This window comes from Poeciliopsis prolifica, unplaced genomic scaffold, assembly GCF_027474105.1.
Source record: "Poeciliopsis prolifica strain line A6 unplaced genomic scaffold, Auburn_PproV2 SCAFFOLD047, whole genome shotgun sequence".
Classification (NCBI taxonomy): Eukaryota; Metazoa; Chordata; class Actinopteri; order Cyprinodontiformes; family Poeciliidae; genus Poeciliopsis; species Poeciliopsis prolifica.
In genome coordinates, this window is record NW_026562422.1 from 2,777,021 (window position 1) to 2,798,257 (window position 21,237).

At 39.3% G+C, this 21,237-nt stretch overlaps 1 protein-coding gene across 4 annotated transcripts in view; it reads left to right on the forward strand.

Moving 5' to 3' along the window:
- The first annotated feature begins 3,696 nt into the window (after positions 1 to 3,696).
- atrn (attractin) overlaps positions 3,697 to 21,237 on the forward strand; it is a 121,707-nt gene continuing 104,166 nt past the window's right edge. For all 4 annotated transcript variants that reach the window (XM_055057047.1, XM_055057048.1, XM_055057049.1 and 1 more), the window contains exons 1-4: positions 3,697 to 4,196; positions 12,210 to 12,293; positions 18,963 to 19,076; positions 19,752 to 19,880. In XM_055057047.1, the coding sequence (XP_054913022.1) occupies positions 3,958 to 4,196; positions 12,210 to 12,293; positions 18,963 to 19,076; positions 19,752 to 19,880 (566 nt within the window). In that variant the 5' untranslated portion in view covers positions 3,697 to 3,957. The remainder of the gene's footprint in view (positions 4,197 to 12,209; positions 12,294 to 18,962; positions 19,077 to 19,751; positions 19,881 to 21,237) is intronic.

A 21,237-nucleotide genomic window follows, 5' to 3' on the forward strand; every position in this document is an offset into this window, starting at 1 on the left:
GAGCTACTGTTTAACGTCTTTCACACATTCAAAATGAGAACAAGAAATGTCTCCTAAACATGGTGGAGACATGTTTTATCGAAACTGTATAGATACTGTGTCACTGAATACTGACACCTGCTGGACGTTAAACATCCCTACAGGCAACATAGTTTTTTCCCCCACAAATTTTCATTCAAAAAAATGAACTAAACAATAAATTGATATGAAATAATTTATAATAACCAACTGAGTTTTTCCCTGGGTGTATCTATTTTCTGATGCAAGATCAAAATGGTCCCAAACTACAAAACCTTTCGTTTGTCTTGAGGCTGCTTCAAATTGACGCTGTACTGTAAAAGATCAAGAATTATTTTGGCAAATGCATCCCGTTGGCAGATTCGCTTCCTTATGAACAGTTTGGTTCGCCAGTGTCATTTCAAAACGGTTCCTGTATCGACGCACGCGCCGACGCATTGGTGTTGCCAGACCCAACACTACTGTGAGCCTTTCATGTAATGACTCACCAACAGATGTTGGCCTGTTTTTCAGCCCTGAAGCCAATATGAAAGGCTGAAACGGTGCCAAATATCTTCTCTGTGTGAAACTGTTTTATTGCCTTTATCTATAAGGTTCTATGAGGTCAAGACCATCGAGCAATAATGGGAGCTTGTGCGAGAGTCTGCACACCAGCTTTCAAACAGTTTCACATGCAAAGACTTGGTTCATAGTTCCCTGGCATGCTGAATGCGACTAGTGTTGATAACACTAGTTCATGTGTATTTAAAGTCAGCCACACAGGTACGCTTATCTAGCTTCTCTAGATAAGGGTGAGACGTCTCCCTGTGAGTCGAGGACAGTCGGTATCCGCACGGCGTTAATTGCCACTGTGGTGGAGTTGGATTTGGAAAGACCTCTGCAAACCAATGTCTCCTCAGCTGCCGTGGTGTAAGGTATTGCTATCACTGATTTATGAAGCTTTGCTACTTGCTAAATTATTGTAAAAGTGTTGCTTCTTAACAGAGGCACCAGCCTCAAGCTAGCAGGCCGTGATGGTCTGGGCCCCTACTGGTGCCATTCATGCAAGGGTGACATAATTCAAACCTCTGACAAGATGTTCCCCATACCGGGAAAAATAAACATGATCTATGAAGGAGAACCCTCCAAGTCACTCAACCAGTAAAACTGAAATAATTCAGAATGTACGAACATGTTGACTCTCGACTGTGCTTAGATAAATATTTTGTATTTTCTCATCAAACAACATTTATGCAGTGAATCTACAGAGTAAAATCCTGACCTTCATGTCAACCTCCATAGCTCATTCTGTCATGTTGGACCAACGCATCTCTGGGCCGGACCCTGACTGACACTGAGTTTTTTTTCCCAGTCAGCCATGGATGGTGGAGTTCAGGTGTCTTCTGTCTGGCCAGACGTGGTCTCTTAGGTTGAGCAGGGATTTTTCTTCTTAATCCAGAGCAGTTAATGCCGGAACCACAGGAGGGTTTAACTGCAGTCTAACCCTGACTTTGGCTCCAAGATTACAGAGTGAAGATTCTGAACAAAAGTAGGTACGTATATTTAAAGCATGAGTTCTGTTTGCTTGTCCACCTACATGGTTTATCCACATTTAGCCTCAGTTTCAGGCTTTTCTTTTGATCAGCCTTTTTCGGTGTTGGTTTAGTTATTATTGAGTATAGTTATTCATGTTTTCACAGTTTCTGCTGGCTCCACTGTGCCATCTTCCTCTCTCTCTCCCTCAGCCTGCCTTCTCCTCCCCCCCTCACAGCTGCACCCAGTTATCAATCAGTCTCGTTTCATCGTTCCAGCACTGACAGTTCCAGTTGACTTCATTCCTCACTGAATTTTTCTGTTGCCTCCTTCTACCTGATTTCTGTTTGTTCTTGCTCTCGCTCCTTGTTGCTTTGTGACTCATTGGTTTGTTATTTTCTCATGAATTAACCACCGTCTTCTCGCCACCTCTAATCCTCACAACGACGCACCGCAACGATACCAATCACTTCCACGCTTTTGGCTACAATTTCCTCCGATATTATTTTGTGAAGATTAGTCTCTAAGCATCTTTTATTTATCTTTTTTTTTTTGTCATATTTTACATCAATCCCAAAACGCCACACTGGTCGTCATCATTTCTTTCTCTGTCTGTCTGTGTGCAATAAGTTGATCCACATTTCTTTGGTTGAGCTCACGCATGGTACCGGTTCTGTGCCTCTTCGGTTAACCCGTCACTATCTGTCTGTCTCTCGTTGCACTAACTCAACTCAACTGTGATCAGCGCACAGAAGTTGTGAAAATGCGATGTCGCCACATTTTTTGTGTGACGTCACCAGGTTGGATTTTTATTTATTTATTCTTCTCTGACCTTTGCACCACAAACGCATGTGCCCCGTGACTGTTTGGGAACCCCCCCCCCCCCCCTCCCTCCCCCCTGCCGGGTTCCCAAACAGTCAGAGGTACAGAATCTTCTGGCATTGGATAACACCGGCTGGCTTGAGGCAGAAGTTAAGCTTGAGGTCAATCGAGGACGCTTGGAGGACACAAAGTGAGCATTCAGGTCAGCTCAGCAGCTGTGTCAACCCACATAACTTTGAAGAGCCAGGATTGGTTTGTGCCAGTGGGGCTGTTACCTGGGGCCACGCTGGTGCCTCACATACACAAATATTAGTTCTGACTGAGCTGTCGGAGGTTCAAGCCCTGACCTTCGACCCCTTTGCTACGTCTTTCCCCCCATTCTCTCTGTTTACAGCGAGGGACGATTAATGTACTTATTTTGTCAGGTGTGATCTTTGTACAAAGGTCCTTCACAAAACATCAGACATGACAGCTTGTGTGCTTTCTTCCCTTTAAGTCTCCCACATCAAATTGACCCTTTATTAAAATTATACGCATGTATTACTTGGTACTTTTTGTACTGCAGAGCTGTACAACTGAAACTGCTCATCAGTCATGCGCTGGAGTCAGTATACCTACAGGAAAAATGTAATCGTTGAAACTGTTTGTTTTTTTTGGCCAATAATTAAAAATAAAAAGGCAGCACAAAATGGCAAGTGATAAAACAGATAGGTTTGCCGGATGTTTTACGTTTTTATGTCTGCTGTATGGTAATAAGGCTGTATAGTATTTGTTAGACGCTATTGTCCAACAACTACTTATTCCTTTCCCGGCTATTAAATGACTTCCTCTGGAGTTACAAGCAACACCTATCAAAATGTAACATTATGAGATGTGACCTAAGCATACAGTAATTTGAATTTGAAACTGTAGTGTTTACATGGAGCCATTGAATATTTGATCTTGGAGACCTTCTCAAGCTAATATATCTGAAATGCAGGTCTCGTTCAAGTCAACTGCATGGTTTTTAATTGAACGTCACAATCATAATTTGTTTCATCCTTTTTTTTAAATCTCAAAACCACAAAGTTTAATGTCGACATTATGACTTTGTGTCTCATAATTATGATCTGTCATCAATTCTGACTTCATCTCATTCGTTTGACTTTGTATTTTATGAGTACAAATGAGTTGAATAAAATTGTACGAATCAATTTATTTTTTCATTTTTTATTTATTTATTTTTAATAATAAATAAATCAAAATGATGTGAGAAACGACGCCGAGATTCAAAGCGGAGGTTCCGACCTGAGGGGGCGGGACTTATCATTTGTTTTCAAAATAAAGGTCTCAGGCCACGGACGCTCGCGTTGCGCATTTCCGTCGCCATAACGTCACTTCTGGACGTCAATATGCGGCTCGGTGCGGCGCTGGGAAACAGCCGCTGAAAGGATGGAAACTAAGTAACCAGCGAAGCCTTTCCGTCAGCGAGGAGCCTCCAGGGAAACGCCGCGACCGCGTCGATAAGCAAGGAGCCCCCCGCAGACTGACAGCAGCTCCCCTGGGTGGTTATCCCCCCCGAAGCGGCGGACCGCCTGCCTCAAGCAGCCATCTTTTTGTGAGAGAATGGACGGGGCGACGCGGCGGGCCTGCTCGGGCTACGGCCCCGGCCGGAGCTTGCTGATGCTCTCCACCGCGCTGCTGCTCTCGGCCGTCGCTCTGCTCTCCGGGCTGCCGGGTTTCGCCGAGGCGAAGGAATGCGACAAGCCCTGTCTGAACGGGCAGTGTAACGCCGCCACGGGCAGCTGTGTGTGTTTCCCCGGCTGGGTCGGGGACCAATGCCAGCACTGCGGAGGGAGATTCAGGTACACCGAGCTCAGCGCGCCGCTGCTTTAATCTCTGACCGGTTCAGGTGGTTCGCTGCCGGCTAGAAACGGCAGAGCTGCCGCCGCTGTTCCGGTCTCTGCTACAACACAGGGACTAATGTGAAACCTTAATGGTAATGAGAGGAAATGAGTTTAAAAGGTCTGGACACAGTTTAGCACACCGACAAGGCTTCCCGCTGAGAATGGTCCAAATCAACATTTCTTTATTTGTGGAGGCTGTTAATTTAAAAAAATTGTTGACACTTTAAATGTCACAACCACAAACCTCAAGAGTGTGTCTTTAGGCTTTTATGTGACAAACCTATCAAGTGCAAAGAAGCTGTGAGAACATTATTTATTTATTTATTTATTTTAACACATAAAAATGACATCTGCACATTTGACTGGTGTTACAGCTGCACACATTTTGGGTGAACTAATAGCTAATGTGTCTTATCCACACATTGGCATTTTTGCCAGTTCCTCTTTTCACAGCAGCTGGAGCTCAGTCTGATTGGATGACAAGGCTCTGAACATCAATTTTCAACCACTGAAACTCTTATAGACGAGTCTGGTTATATGTCTGAAGGCTCACACTTTCTGTAAGAGTTTTTTTGGTTTTTATCCGGCTTCTTTTGTCTTCCCATAAACTCCTAACCCATCATCTCCGAGATGCACCGCTGCGCTGATCATAGGGCTCCTTTTGCAAATGGCAAAAATGAATATTTTTATTAGATGTGCAAAGCTGGTGGAGATCTTGCCTAAGAGACAGGCAGAGAAAGATGGTTGGAGAAGTCACCGGTTGCCTCATTGAGACTAAATTTGTACGCAAACATTTTTGTAAACAACTTCCCTTTGTTCTTTAAAATTATTCAAATAAGTCAGGTTATTACTTGGTCTGTCACGCAACATTCGAAAAAGGTACGTTGCAGTTTGGCTTTGTCACATGACATGTAAAAGAAAAAAAGAGAGTTGGGAAACTTTTTCAAGGCATTGATGTGACTTCTTCCAATTTCCATCCAAAGAAAGTGGGAGAAAAAATGAGTGTGATGGGAATGCCTCTAGACCCGTACATGATCCTTGAAAACCCTGATGTTCAAGGGAGAGAGCCAGATAGCGGAAATGATGTAACAATTCATAATGTGGTGGCAAATACAGAAAACGCTTCGCAAATTGTCCCCAGTGTAGAATGTGGAATGCAGCAGCTCCATCTTAACGTCCTCTCGTATCACTAAAGTTTAAAAAAATAAAAAATTACAAACAGCCTTTTATTGTCCCAAAAAGGGGAAGTTTAGGTGTAACGGGTGCATCAGACATAATGGTTCACACACAAAAAAAAGTTGTGAAAGTGTTAAAAACAATGCATGTAAAAACCCACATTAAAAATAAATCATAATGTACTGTACGAGACTATAAAAGAAAATACTGAGCAGTTCTTAGAAACAGACAAATCAGACTCATGATCCAAGGAATGTCAGTTCACTTCCACCCACCCACCCAAAAAAAAGACATGTTATTCACATGTTTTAAACAAGCCTATTTACAATACAGTACACACCAGTGCAGAAAATCTGAAGTGGACATTTTATTAAAAATGAGTGAAAATGTAACGTACCACACCATGTATGTTCTACTTTGATATTAAATAAATTTCTTAATAAAAAAAAAATCTTAGTTAAAATATAAGACGGTGCAAATGATTGTGAAAATACCAGCAGGAATGTAAAGACATTGATTTTAAGAGCAGGAAAAAATACATTACAGTTTCACTGAGAGGGGAAAAAAAACCCAATCTGCATCACATGATGACAGCTTCACTTAGCCTGACCGAGTGCTGATCATATTACTGACTGCTTTGGACAGCATTACTCTTCTCTGAACATCATCCCACCGGTTCGACACAAACGAGCAGCGGAGTGAAAGATGGCTCTTCCCCTCGTTTACTGTCTCTGGACCCTGAATTGAGTCGAATGTGGAAGCCAGCCTTCCTGACGTTTGCAGCGCGTTAGCGTGCCTTCGCCGGCTGAGCGCCGATTCAGTGTGGGCGCCATCTTTCCTTGGGTTTAATTTGTTACCTCGTGTCATGCTGCCTCAGCACATTGCCAACTGTAAAGTTGAGCCTGTGGAAGCCAGGCCATGTTGTGCTGTGTGTGGCTCAGCGGTCGGACGACGGAAAGCAAGCCCAGCCAGTTGCTGAGCACATGTGAGGGTAGATGCTGTCTGGACGGAGCGGTTTGCCTTTGGTCGTGGTTACACTAAGAAAAATAACAATAATAAAAAAGACTGATGGCTGAAATTCTACATGCTCAAGACCACCAGCACGACGGATTTGGCCAACAACAATCTTAGATTTGTGGCCCTTTTTCTAATAGAATTTTCTCACTTATCATCTGACTACATAATTCTGTGGTGTTTGTGAAGCTTGGAACTCTTAAAAGGCAACAGAATAGTTTCGATGTCTATTTTGCGCGATAATTCAAATTTACAACCCAAAAAGACATTGGTATTGGTCATAACAATCAAAGGTCGACAGTAAAACAATTCGACCATTTGAAGCAAACTAAAGACATAAAGCTGCGTCATTGAAAGCTGTGACAAAATCCCAAAGGTTACGATGCAAACATAACCTTGCTGGTAATCTGTACTAACAAACCCAGCGGCGAGAAAGTAAAAGTTGCAGCATAAGTTCCTTTGTGTAGACGTAATATCAGCAGATTAAAGATTCAGTTTTTCTAGAAGAATGCATTAAAATTAAGTGAAAAAAGTTGTTTGAAGATAAAAAAGCTTCTATAGACCAACTCCCTTCATGTGGTTCTTTCAAAACAGGCTCAGTTGTTTTCACAGTCATTTCAAAGTGCTGCTACTGACAGTAATTTAATATTGAGGTGTTCCTCTATCTGTAAAACTGACAGCAAAGTATATCTTCACAAGTTTCTCAGTGTTCCTCATTTAATTTTTTATTTTTTTGTTCTCGTAAAATTACTGCTTCATTCTCCAAATATTATGACGTTATTCTGGTCCTACGGAGACTTTGTTCTCATAATATTTCGATTTCATTGTTGTACAACTTCACTCTTGTGTCTTTATGACTGTATCCTTTTAAATTTCTGACTTTATTCTTGTAATTAAAAATAAGATAAATCTTGACTTGACCTTAATGTCCTGTCAGAGCTGACCTGAATCAAAAGTCTCAATAAATAGAAGCTGTAAAACATGCTTACCAAACAAGATGATAGGCCAAAAATCAGACTAAGCTATAAAATCAATTTTATTACTTGTAGATACAAAGTTTATGCTGCTTCTCTGTAACAGTTGATTGTAAATTAGTTAGTTAGTGTTTGGAGAGAGCAGCTGCTATCACGCAGCTCTGCAGTCAAACAGGATTTCACTGTTATCTCACTGAGTTCCACGTATGATTTAATAGCTAGTGGTTTGTGTTGATGATAAACTGGAGGATTACCTACAGCTTGTATGATCTCTCTTTTTAAACTTGTTCCTCTAGCACAGGGATGGGCAACTCCAGGCCTGGAGGGCTGGGCTCCTGCAACTTTTAGACCTTCACTGGAGGTGATTCAGTTATTGGATTTAAGTGTGTTGGACCAGGGAGACATCTAAGAGTTGCAGGACACCAGCCCTCGAGGACCAGGATCAGCAGCGTTTCCCACAAATGTTCCGAATTCATCATGAACTTTGAGTCTTTAAAATATAAAATGGAGCAATGTTGCTAAGGTGACCTTTGATTGTGGAATTATTCTTACATTTCTGTGTACCTCTCGCTGAATTTTTAAAGACCTCACGCTCAATTAAAGACAGCACCTTTATTGGCTTTTTTTGTGTTTTTTTTTTCCAATCTCCTGAACAGCCAATTACTGATTAGGATCTGTCAGTTCCAGTCGTCAGGTAATTTTTCAAGGCATCACAAACGTTACACTATCGGTACATTTTAGCCAGTTATATACCCACCTGTTGCCCAGTTTGCCAAAAGAAAAAGAAGGGACCGAGCTACTCGATGTGAAAATCTGAACTTGATGCTCCATGGCTCTGAAATCAGATTTTGAACTTTCAGTTCCCTTGTTGTGTGTTTCACAATCAATGAAGTTCCCCTTCACTCCTGTTCAGAAACTTAGTTCTTCCGAGCCACTAAAGTGTTGATGCTGTGACCGAATTCCCAATAAGAACCTAGAAATGCACGGCACACACTCCCCAATGGAAAGTCTATCAGATTAAGCTAGCCAATTTATTTGGTACAAGCCACATTTGCTGTCCATGTTCATTATATACCTATTTTAGTCAGGTTATCTATCTCCAAGTGGAAGGGTAAACTCTGTTTTTTCCACTATGTGGTTTATCACTGGCTTTGATTAAAAAACTGCTGGTTTTTCAGAGGGGAGCCTGATGTCTGCGTCTGTATTTAGCATACAGACAATGCTGCCATACAAGGCTCACGAACCCAGACTGGTATACATTTTTGCTGCTTTAGATTGGTTTCCTGTGTTACTTTTATTAGTTTTACTCCCAAGTTGTAGCCATAATTATTGCTTGTATTATTGATACCCAAAGGCTGAGCAAATTAAATGATAAATTATAGCAACAGAAGTCGAGTCTGTCCTTCTTGGTTGGCACCAAAAAGCACTCCCAAGGGCAAGCCATGGCATTTTTATTAGTATGAGATGGTTTTGTGAAGAGTCCTGTTTTTAGATGGATTGAGGTCTTGAGTCGCTATTCTTTTGCAGACGGACAGATTTGTGAATAAGGTCCTTGTCTGTGCAACATAGAGCCAGTGTACGCCTCTGACGTGTGTTCACTTACAGACACGAACTCTGACTCTTTGGCTTTCTAATGTAATTAATGTGTAACTGTGTACCAGCGCCATGAGCTGAAAGAGTTTTGCGCTTGTAGAATTTATGAAAATAGATTCTACAATAATTTCTTGGAAGGCACTTAAAAGAAACGATGTTTCAGGCAGTCTAATCTGCTTTATGTATGCTAACGGGTGGGTTTTGAATTAGTCTAAGATTTTAACCTCATGTGTTAGTTTGACTAAGATGCTTCAAATATTTCGCAAAAAGCCAATGTTGAGTTGGAGACGATGGCATCTGAAAATTGTGCTTCTCGACTTGTTAATCTAAAAAAGCCCTGAGTCTTAAACTAGTATAAATAAATAAATTTAATAATTAACCATGTATTGCAGTACTAGCTAATAGCTTACCATGCTATCTGCCTCTCAATTCCCATCCAAAGCAGCACATGATGTATTGGTTAGCTGACTCTGCTAAAGTTAAGTGGGTCATCCAAAGCTGATGAGTCGACAAACAGTTTAATTGCTGTCATATCAGATTTTGTGTACTGATTACAAATGTGGTTGTGTTTTGTCCTATTTAAGGCACCACAACATGTAATTCTTTAATATCTGAGTTTTTCTTGATGTAAAGTGAAAGTAGATGAAGCAGGTTTCATTATTTTTTTCTGGTTAGCGTTAGTACTTAGCAAAGTAATAATGTTCATTGACCATTCTTAGTTTTTCTTTTGTTTTTTGTTTTATTTTAATTGTGCAGTGCACAGATAAATTCTCCCCTATTTCCTGGATTTTGGAAGATCGGCAATTGGACGATACTTGTCTGAGAAGCCAGTCTTATTTACTGCCACAGATTTCTGAAAGTCAGCCACTGTCCACTTTTGTTGATAGATAGATATATACACAAATTTTTATTTTCATGATGCAAAGACAAACATAAATTGATTTTAATTTGGTTTTATGGATGCTAAGTTTACCTCAAATGGCAAAGGAGATGAAAAAGAGGCTTCATAGATCGAAAGGAAATGAAGTGGATTAGCATCTTCTGCTAGCATCCAGTGTTGTATGAATTCTCCAATATTTTCTGGGTACAGTTCTTTTAATGTGTCAAAATGTGGAGGAGGTAGACAGAAATCACATGTCTGTGTCAGTAGAAATGTTTTTTTGTTTTTTTAAATAAGTGAAAAGAAAGGTGCTAAAGAAGCTGTGTGCTCGCTGCTGGGTGGCACGTTGGGATCAGAAGTGTCTGAAGCCGCTTTTTGTTTGAAGGAGCTCAGCTTGTCTGCCAGCTGAGAGTCCCTGTTTGCCCCGGAGAGCCGTGATTACCGGCTAACCGCTGAATTGATACTCACATCTTCACCTGCTCTCTCAAAGCAGTTAGCAAGCTGTGAACCTGTGATACTAACCCGAACCGTCAGCAGGAATTTGTTCTCTCTGCGGTTATTTAGGACTTATAAGTGAGTCTGTCACAATAAGAAATAAATCAATTAATTGCACGATTAATTGAATTGAGTGTGATCATTTCCATTTGGACAACAGCCGAAATTTTGAGAAACATTAGGAAAACACTTTTGCCGTGTTTTTCTTGTCCTGGGTGAATGATTGTCATTGGAAATACAATTTCAATCATCCATTTTAATTGTTTTTTATTTTGGAGATTTAAATTGCAGTTGCAAGCGTCAGATGTTCTTTAAAGCTTTTCTTTCTTATCTTTGATTGGGTGTATTTGCATTATTGTGCCATTATTATAATTACTCACTGAAAATGACCTCAAAATGACAATATTATCGTTTATTGCAATAATTTCTGGGGCAATGTATCGCCTGAGTAAATTTATAGTAATGTCAGGCCCTCTTATGGCTACTGCAGATACTACTACCACATTTAGAAAAAAAAAAGAAGAAAATTCAGAGAAAGCAAAAAAATTCAGATTCATCTCAGAAGATTTTCTTGGAATTCTCCGCCTCTTTTAATGTTTACATCTACAATGTTCGTCACAAGATACGCAGTGGTAGCGTTTAGTGCAGCACTGTCATATGTTTGTCATTCTCTTAAAAACACCCTTGCCAATGGACTTTGAGCCTCCCAACCCAAACAACCGCCTGCAGGTGTAGACCTGTCCCTCTGTGGCTTCAGTAAACCTTTCACAAACAAGAGGTTGCAGCGCACTTGTTGCCTAGATATAAATAAAGTAATCTTTCACAACACACATGGCTAGAACTATCAAAGTTTCGTAGGTTTCGGTTTCCAGATCCTCTAAATCTTGCGAGATCTGTCAGAATAACATCTGGGTTCAGAGGTTTCTAGAGGCTGGAGGTGTAATCTTTGGGCCGAGTCGCGCGGCTCAGCAATCGATGCGCGTTCTGGGCTTGGCCGTCTCTGCTGACTTTAAGGTGAGACTGTTGTGGAAAACGACGGTCTGGGGCGCGTCAGTGGCTTGCTGCTGTTAATGATTATGCTCCCTTGCTCCCCAGAGCCGGCGAGCTTCCCTCTGCTGGCAACAACAGGCCGTACTGTACAATTACCATCGTTTGTGTCATGGCTTCCCATAATTTGCCGTGAGGCTCAATCATCTTTCCTCTCTCTGTGGCTCACTCATCCACTGCCTGAAGTGACGTGTGGCAGCAGAAATTGGCGTTTACCTGAACTCATTGATCTGCTGGTCAACTCTTGTGCAACAGTGCAAAGTTGTTTTTGTTTATTTTAATGCTGTATTGTGACACGATTTGCGCAATTATCGAAATGTGGAACTATTTGTAGGTTTTGATTAAACATTTTTCTTATTTTACAATTTTCTTACTTTTAGTATCATGTAAAAGTGACATTGTTGAGCTCGACATCATATTAAGTTATTCCCTTTTGTCCATGTTTGAGAAATTCTTTAATTTCCAATGGCAAAACCATTCAGCTGTGCAAAACATCTGGGTGGTCGTAGCTCCGCCTTCGAGACGCAGCTCGACCTATCAGGCTTCTGCTTCACAGAGCAGTCCTTCCACTCTAGCCTCCTTCAGACTAGCCAGCAGCAATTAGCAAACGCCTGGTGGGACTGTGCATCTGCTGAGCTCATTAAAGGAGCTCCGTCTCAGTGCAATGTTGGAGCTGGAGCTTCTTAAAAAGACAGAGGCCCAATTTTAAGGCACTAAATTACAAAGTCAAATTTGTTTAAAAGACTTTTTACATTAAATTTCTTCTTTCTTTCTGTCTCATTTCTCCTCTAGGCTCACAGGACCGTCTGGTTACCTGACTGATGGGCCAGGAAACTATCAGTACAAGACAAAGTGCACCTGGCTTATCGAGGGACAGTAAGTACAGTGCAAACTCACGACCATTAGACCAGCAGTCACAGCGCCTGAACAAAATACTCATATCATTTGAACTTTTTTTCCCCACATTTTAAGGAAATGATACGTGAAATGATATATGTTGGAAATCTTAACGGTGAAGCTCTATGGTTAAGTGTGGAAATTGATGTTTTAATTATAGCCATGATAGCTGTGCTAATCACAAATATAGGATGCTAAAGAGTACTCTAAATGTCAAATATGGCATAATTTGTCTTAAAATGATAGTAAAACTATCAAAAATGTGCACTTGTGCAAACCTTTCCCAACTGGGTATCATGGGTGAAATCATAAGGCGTATCTTCAGCAGAACGACTACTACTGAAAATTAAAACATCTTTTTCTTATTAAAAAAATACATAATTTTTTTTATTATTAAAAAATTTTAAAATACAATCTAAACTGGGTCAGATTCTTTAAAACACACTTCATAATTTGACATAATCCTACTTTTTAGAGGAAAAAAAAGTGACAATTTCAATGATTGAATTACCATTTAAATTACCTTAAACCATTGAAGCTGCCTTCAAGACTAAAACTAAAATGGATTATTACCCCTGCAATAAAAACCACTTTTTGTTTCCACAAATGGAAAATAAGTTTTCATAAATCACAAACTGTTGTTTTCAAGAATATATCTTCGAGATAGAACGGTTCTGCCCAATTTTATCCCTTGTTAAGTGTTTAAATTATTACATACTTAACCAAAGGTTGTCCAGAGATTCCATGTTAAAAGTTAAACATTACTGAACAGACAATCTCACCACATGAACACGATTTCCTCTGTTGAAAAGAAGAAAATAACCACATATCACACCCAATATTGACCTTGGAATCTTTACCAATATTATCGCCTATTACTGCCATAGGTAAAGTTATGCACCACATCGTGACTTTAATGCAACAACATGTATCCATTTGGAGTCGTCACAAAGTCCTAATGTACCTGTGTTGATGCTCCTGCACTGTGTTAAGCAGCAGTCGTGCTGCTGCTTCATGAGAACTCTGATGTTCTCAGAAACTTAAAGCGAAACTGTCATCAAAAGTTTCTGTAATGCATGGCAGTTCTATCAATAACATGGAACTCGTTCTACTCTGTACAACACAACAATAAAACTCGCTATCAATATTTTATGTTTAACTTATGGTGTCAACCAATCCCTGCACTGATCCATTTTTTATCACTTCCGATACCGATATATCTGAAGTTTGATATCGGCCGATACCAATTGAATATAGGAAAACAGCGCTAAATTGACTTAAGACAATTTTTTTAAACACATACATAAATATACTGAATTATTTTTTGCTAACTCTGCACCAGAACAACATACTTAAATGCACCAACAACTTCATAAGCTGTCTGTGAGTTGACATGTTTTTAATGTCAGACATGAAAAACAACTTTTAATTTATTCAGTCAGTGCATTTAGGAGTAGAACAACCAATGGAAAATAAAAAAAGGAAATTGAATGTGAAATAAACAATATGTTGGCTTGTTCAAACATGCAAACATAAACTGCATCAAACTTTCTGTCAAAATGGTTCTAAAATTTTATGTAAAAATAATAAACTGGTTCAGTTCTTTCTACATAGATAAGAACTTCCTCTCTCTCTCTGTCCCTATAATGAATTGGCAAATTATTCAAGTTACACCCTGCCTCTCGCCGATGACTGGGTGAGAAAAGCACCTGCTCCCCCACAGCTCTGGACACTGTGGACATGATTTGCTCAGTTTGTTCTCTCCAGTTTTACTTGTTTGGAGTCTTTTTTTGGGGGGGTTACATAATCTCTTTGCAATGTGTGGAGGTGGACTCTGCTGCTCAGTTCCACTCTAAAGCCTGGGTGAAGTGCAATCTGCTGCTGTCAAGTGGGGCTGAACAACATGGCTGAAAAATGTATCACAATATAAGGATTTCATCGTATCATTTGATATTGATCATTATTGATTAGTTTTTATTAGTTTTAAATATATGAAATGCTGCCAGACTGGTGTTGGAAACAGTTTTTTTTTTTAAGCAGCTATGAAGCACGTTGGCGAAAGCTGAAGCTACTGTTGCGCAAGTTACTTGACCAAAGAGAAAGTGACTTACAGTAGCTGATGCGACCTTGGTTGCTTAACTAGTTATTTGTATATGAATATGTATAAGAGTGGTTGATTGTGACACAGATTTCTTTCATAATTCCATAATTCAGCCATTGTTATTTCCCATCTGGTCTGGCTTTCCCCGGTGCAAATTTGTGACATGCGTCACACTGATGACTTAAAAGCTGAATCAAATGCGATATGCCTATTCAGACTGCAGACATTTTGAAAACAATCGGACTAATACCATGTATGGAAGTGTCTCAAATCTGATTTTCATTTTTCATTTTTTTTCAAGTTCAGAATTTTTCACAGCGATTCAGACGGTAGTGCGAGCTATAGGTCGCATATGGGCTTTCGGCTGCTTTGTGAACGTAGCCTGTGATGAAGCTGAACAATCACATTTGGGTCAACAAAATGCTGGATGTTAGCTGTACTGTTCTTGGGTAGTTATTAAGCCAGGTACCAGAAGAACACCTATCTACAGACAATATCTGGTGGAAAAAACAGAATCCATCCAAAATCGTCAGTCCTTCATAAAGTTTAAAATGCTTTTATACCTTTAAAGACAATTTTTACCCCGTTAATTGAAATTAGTTTTGAAATGAGCCTTTTATTTCCTTCCTGAAATCAGAAACATTTGCTAGGAACAACAGCCAACTCATAAAAGTCGTTCTGTGCAGAATCCGTCTCTCTGATCCGCCGAGGTTTAGGGAGATAGTTTCCAGACACTGACGGATGAAAATTGGGAACAAAGTAACTGCAAGAAATCCAATACTGCCTATTGTTTTAGGTCAGCATATCAGCTTCCCAGAGGACGGATCGGACGAGCCAAGCTCATAAATCTTAGCCTGCAAATTTATCAACACCAATAAATGTGTCGAGCACTAAAGAAGCTCCCTCTGATCAAAAGGGAATCCAAAAGATGAACATCATGATGTCTTACTTTCCATTATGAGAACGAGAATCCATTCTGTATAGACATGTCTTTTTTTTTTCTTTTCTTTTTTTTTAAATGCCCCACTGTGACACCATTCATTAGCAGCATGTAGTGTCTTAAGAAGTATTCACGCCGCTTAAACTTTTCCACATTGCCTTATGTTATAAACATAAGACTAATATTTAGTGTACTGGAGGCGACACAGTGCATTACACCAGAATTGGTTTTTCAAATTTATATTCGTATTGGTGGCATATTTTCATACATCACACTGAATAAGTAGTGAAAGACTCTATATGGCACCCAGCAGCACCCTCACAGAAAATTCCAGTAAGAAAGATTGAATTTCATTGTTGTGACATTCAGTTCTCTTCAGATGTCACATGAACCTTAAAGGAAGGTAGAAAGAGATGGATTGAATTGATGACTTTGCATTAATAACTTTAAACGGGCTATTTGCGCTTCTTTAGAAAGTCTTAAATTCATGTATCTGAAATGAAGTCATGACAATTAAATGAAGTCCTGACTATGTCCGAATAAAAATGGAGAGCCACAGACGCAACTGTGATGACAAACAAGGAGAAAGATCAAAAAAAGGAACTGTAATTAATGCATCAAGCTAAAGAAAAAATGTGACTAAATGGTTAAAATATGCTCAAAAATTGTTAATCTCACAAATAGTACCAGTTGTTCTTCAATAGTTTTCCATCCATTCAAAAAGTAGCAAGCTAGCTTGATATTTTTTGGAAGCTAGCGAGCTATTTGCTGCGGTACAGGTCATATTTTCATTTACAATGGTGTTAAAAAGATTAAATTCAAGCAGATGAAACGTGCAGAACCCCTTTTACTGTAAAAGGAATAACTTTGTACAATCTGACATGTTTTCCTTAAATTAGATGGCTTGCAGTGACGTGACCCATGAAGACATTGTGACCTGGTTTGTGTGTTTTGTTTTGTTTCGTTTTGTTTTGGGGCTTTTTATCCTACGCTCAAAGAAATGTACTAGCTGCTGCAAATGTAGAAGAGGACATTTCTTTGTTGCGCCCCCTTAGCCTGTCCACAGTTTGTGTGACTGGTCACAAGTCTTGTCCTGTAATGAAGAGGCTCGGGGGCTGCTGTCATGCCTAGTTTAAGTTTTCCTCTCAGAGAGGGGACGAATGAATCGCCACTTTGCTTGAATGAAGAAACATTTTTAGGAAAAAAATGTGACCATTCATAACACATTTCCTACATCCTGTATTTCACCAAAGAAGCGCAGAAGGGATCTTTGTTCTCTTGTGAGTGCTTTCGTTTCGGGACGTTAAATGGATTTGCAGCTGAGACATATTTTTATGAATCTCATGTTTTTTTGTCAAAGCCTCAGAAAGGAGGCTTGCTCTCCTGTCTGCTGCCGCTGGTGGTCAAATTTAGTGATGCATCAATCAAATGGCTATGATTGGCATGTGAATTGGCTCCAAAAAACCCAACTTTTTTCGTTCATTAAATGCACTGGCACTGAACAGCCCAACCATTGTCTGTAAAGTCATGAACAAAATGGTTTGTTTTGAGTTGAATAAGAACTCTTGATGAAACGTATCAAAAACTCAAAATTGGCAGCAAATTTGTACTTTTTTTTTTAGAAGACAAATTGCGTCATTATGTCGTCATTGGAAACACAACTATAGTTTGAAGGATTTAGTTGTTGCGTTTTGAAACAAAAATACACTAGTAAATGGAAATCAACTGGTCAGACAACTGGGAATTGGTAAAGACCAGTAAAAGCCTGATTGGTTCAGTGAATTCCTCTTAAGCAATGTGAAATTATCAGTCTTGCTGAATGTTCATTCAGGTTTCAGTTTTTAGTTCTAGTAAAATAATGCTTGTACTTTGCTTAAGCCTCTTTTCTTCTGTCTGGTTCCTAATATTGATTAGCATTTTGCTTTTCTAGATGGAAATCTAACCTCAACTTTTCAGATTCTAAGAGAGATACTGAGTAGCAGGAGTAGCTTAACTCTGATTTGTTCTTTGGAGACTTTTGCATATCATTTCTTTTTTTTCTTGAGACGTTACTGTTTGGACTATTATTCCCTCTAGTTTTGTATTATTTTTACAATTGGGCGCCATGGATGAGACTCTCAAAAGCCCACATAATATGTGAATTATGACCCCCAAATCCCAGAGGACTTTAAAAGGAGGCTCTGTGGACGCAGAGCAGGACCTTAAAGACAAAATCTTTTGAAATTGACATGTTGGCATCTGTTTCTGAAAATGAAGATGAGTCTTCAGTGTCTGATATGTGCTTCCTAGAGGACGCAGATTCTTACTTTATGTGATTTCTATTGGTTGCTAAGATTTGCTGCTGCATGCTCTTTAGCCACAATAAAAAGAAACCATGTGGTAACATGTTCAGAATTCAGATCTGGTTCAAATGGCCTCTAATACTCTGATATGATCTTCTGTTGCAAACTGCTCCTTTCTGTAGCTTGGAAAAGTCAAGCATGTAATGACTAAAACTGCAGAAGTATGAAAAGTTGTGACTAAACAGTCAAGTTGTCTCTGTAGAAAATAAAGCGTGGAAGTCTTATATGTTAATTTAACTGCTTATCTATTTTGCTTTCTTGTTTTTAGTTGCCAGGGTGGTGCTACTGTTTTAATTATTATATCTGTACGTTTAAGTTTTATATTATTGCGTCTGTATCTTACAGTCGCTGCACTTCTGCTTTCAAAGACTTGTCATGATGGGACAACCGAGTATTTTTTTTAAATCTTCTCCTATATTAATGCTCCTTTTGAAAGGTTAGAATTGATATAAGCACTTCACACATTACTAGGTAATCTTTGCTCCGTCACAACTTCCACACTGAAGCAGGTTGTTGGCACATCCTGATAGCTTCACTATGTGTGTTTGCTGAACGGTTAAAGATCAGACTTGAGTTTCTCATCTGTAGGCTCTAATAGTTAAACTTCAAACATCCAGTCCCTTCTCAGGCAATTGAGCTTACATGACCAGCTCAGAGGTTTTAATTTTCCAGCCTTCTTTAAAATGTATTTTTTCTCTTAGTTATTTACCTCAGTAAAGATTGAAATATGAAACATGTTTTGCTGCTATATTGAGTGATCACCTTGGGAGTTTTATTGTTCCTTTCATTGTTTTAACTGGCAGCGCTCTCGTTGGAGGCCTGCTTCCTGTCCGTGTGTGTATGGATATAGCTTGTAAAATGTGTAATATAATTTTTCTTTTTTATGTGGGTGTTTTGTTAAGTACTTTTTTATCACTTCAGGATTTTTCCACTTTAATGTTAAAGAACAATAATCGCAAAAGTAGCTAACAGCAGTTTTAGAAACGGCCTGTTTGCAGAATCCATCACTTTTAAAGCTTTACTTGGACTCTTGGGCAAGAATACATTTCTATTTAAAACAGAAATGTGTTTACATGAACTATGACGAAACCTTAATGTTTTCGTTTAAATAGGAGAATATAATTAGCACACTGGTCTTTTAAATTTGTGAAACAAATCTCAAGTTCTTGCCACACATTTATGTAAAATGATCAATTTTAAATCAAGAACATCTTCCACTTCCTCACACAGATACAATAATAATAAAACTCTGATCTCTCCTGCAGGCCAAACACCGTTCTGAGATTACGATTCAACCACTTTGCCACTGAATGCAGTTGGGACCATCTCTACGTTTACGACGGCGACTCCATTTACGCACCGCTGCTCGCTGCTTTCAGGTTGGTATCCATCAGTGAGTTAGTAGATCCTTTCTTTATGCTGGAGTTCAATTTACCTTCAGCATATTTTCAGATTTTCGGTCTGGGTGTTGTGCTATCAAAACACAAAATAGTCCTTCTTTGATGATAGGTCAGAAAGTAGAATATTTTTCAAACACATTAACAAGTCCAATTAACAATTCTAGGAGTTCACCAAACAATCAGCCCAGATTTCCTTAGCTCTGGGTCATGGGCAATTGGTCAATACTTCAGTGAGAAACTAATCTTATCTATGTCCACAAACACAACAGCCACTCCACTCTTGTCAACTTTGAAACTTTGTCATAATATATATTGACTTTTCACAGTAAAAAATCGGCATCGGCCAAAATCAGAATTGGCAGGTCAGGCTATTCAAAGGTCTGTGATCGGCCAGAAAACTGCAATCGGTGCAGGCCTAAAGATTTACCTCAAGGTATTTAGAAATTTGCCAACTTCTGTGGAACCCTTAATATGTGATAACAAAACTGAAGAATTTTAAATTACTTGACACTTATTTTGTACAAATGAACAAATAAAAAAAATCCGTACGTTAAACTGTAGTGTTCGAACTGGGGATTGGTTTCACATAGGCCTACCATGTAAGGAAAGATTTGAGACATAACTATTTGTGTTTTTTTTTTGTTTTTCTTACAGTGGGTTGATTGTTCCGGAGCGATACGGGAATGAGACGGTTCCTGAGGTGGTGTCCCAGTCCGGCTACGCCCTGCTGCACTTCTTCAGTGATGCAGCCTATAACCTGACAGGCTTCAATATTTCATACAGGTGAGTTCTCCACCACGGTTACCACAATTTATATGTCGTTGCATATGCATGTGACAAAAAAAAAAAAAATCCCTTTTGCGTTGACTTTTTATAGTACACTATATTGACGATAAATGAATGATTATGTGGTGTCGTCTTATGATGAGTCCAGTCCATTAAGTTTGGGGTCTTAAACTTTGTTGGACTCTTGAATCTCATATTCTCATATGTGTAGTTTTTTGTCTTTGTGGGAGTTTTAGACAGGCAAAGCTTTGCCATAACCCGGTCCATCCTGTAATTAGGCTAGAAGGTGGCATTAAAAAGGTCTTAAAACGCCTTAAATTTGTCATCCTAAAGTCTCATGAAAAAAGACTATTTTTTCTGGTAATGCTTTTTTTTTTTAGTGGTACATTTTGACAAATGGGAAAAACAAATCCTTTAGGCATCAAATTTGCCTTAGAAAATCCCAAAAACGTTCAGACCCAAAGCAGAGCCCCTGTCCGGTGTTAACATCTCTAAAGAGCACAGCGGCTCCCCTCCCAGGCTCTTCCCTACTTCGTCGATACCGTTGCCATTACGACGAGAGTTGGCGCTGGCGGAGAAACACACAGTCTGAGCTGGATGAAGGCAGTGTGCCCCCGGGCGCTCCGTCTTTGGTGTCTGGGAAAGGCGGAGTAGCCAGAACATCAAACCTTTAACCAAAACAAGGAACATGAAAGAATGATGGGAGGGAGGCCCTTTGTGTCTTTCGTCTCGCTTCCAATGCCTGTTCAAGGAGAGAAATTAACATCTCACTGCTGTGTCCTGCTTTGATGGTTGAAAGCTTCAGTTTCAATCCAAATTTATGACACAACTTAGTTTTTATCCTTTGTAGAAAACATTCTTTCCTACCAGAAGTGTAAATTCTTCATAATTAAAAGAAGCCCTAAGGGTTTTTTTTCCCCCAGACGGTTTTGAGGCCTTATGTTGTCTTGATATGTAATTTTATAATTGCAAACTCTAACATTTTGAGAATAATTTTTCTCAGTGGAAACATGCCAATTTGGGAAAAAAAAGAAACATGTTTTTCAATCAAGTTTTGGCACTAGACTGATGTTTCTTTTTCTTTTTTTGGTTTTATCAAAATTGGTTTATATCACAAAACTGCAATGGAAACATTTTTTTTCCCCGTCACACGGTCAACCACCAGATGTTACCACTGGTACAAACCATGTGGAAGATTGTGACGGGTAGTAAAGCGTCATGGTGCAGCATGTTTTTTCTCATAATTTATTTAATGAAAAAACAGTCACATGTGATTTTAAATACGTTTCTCACGTAATGGAAACAATTATTATGCCTTTGTCATTATATTACTTGAACGAGTCAAAAGAACAAT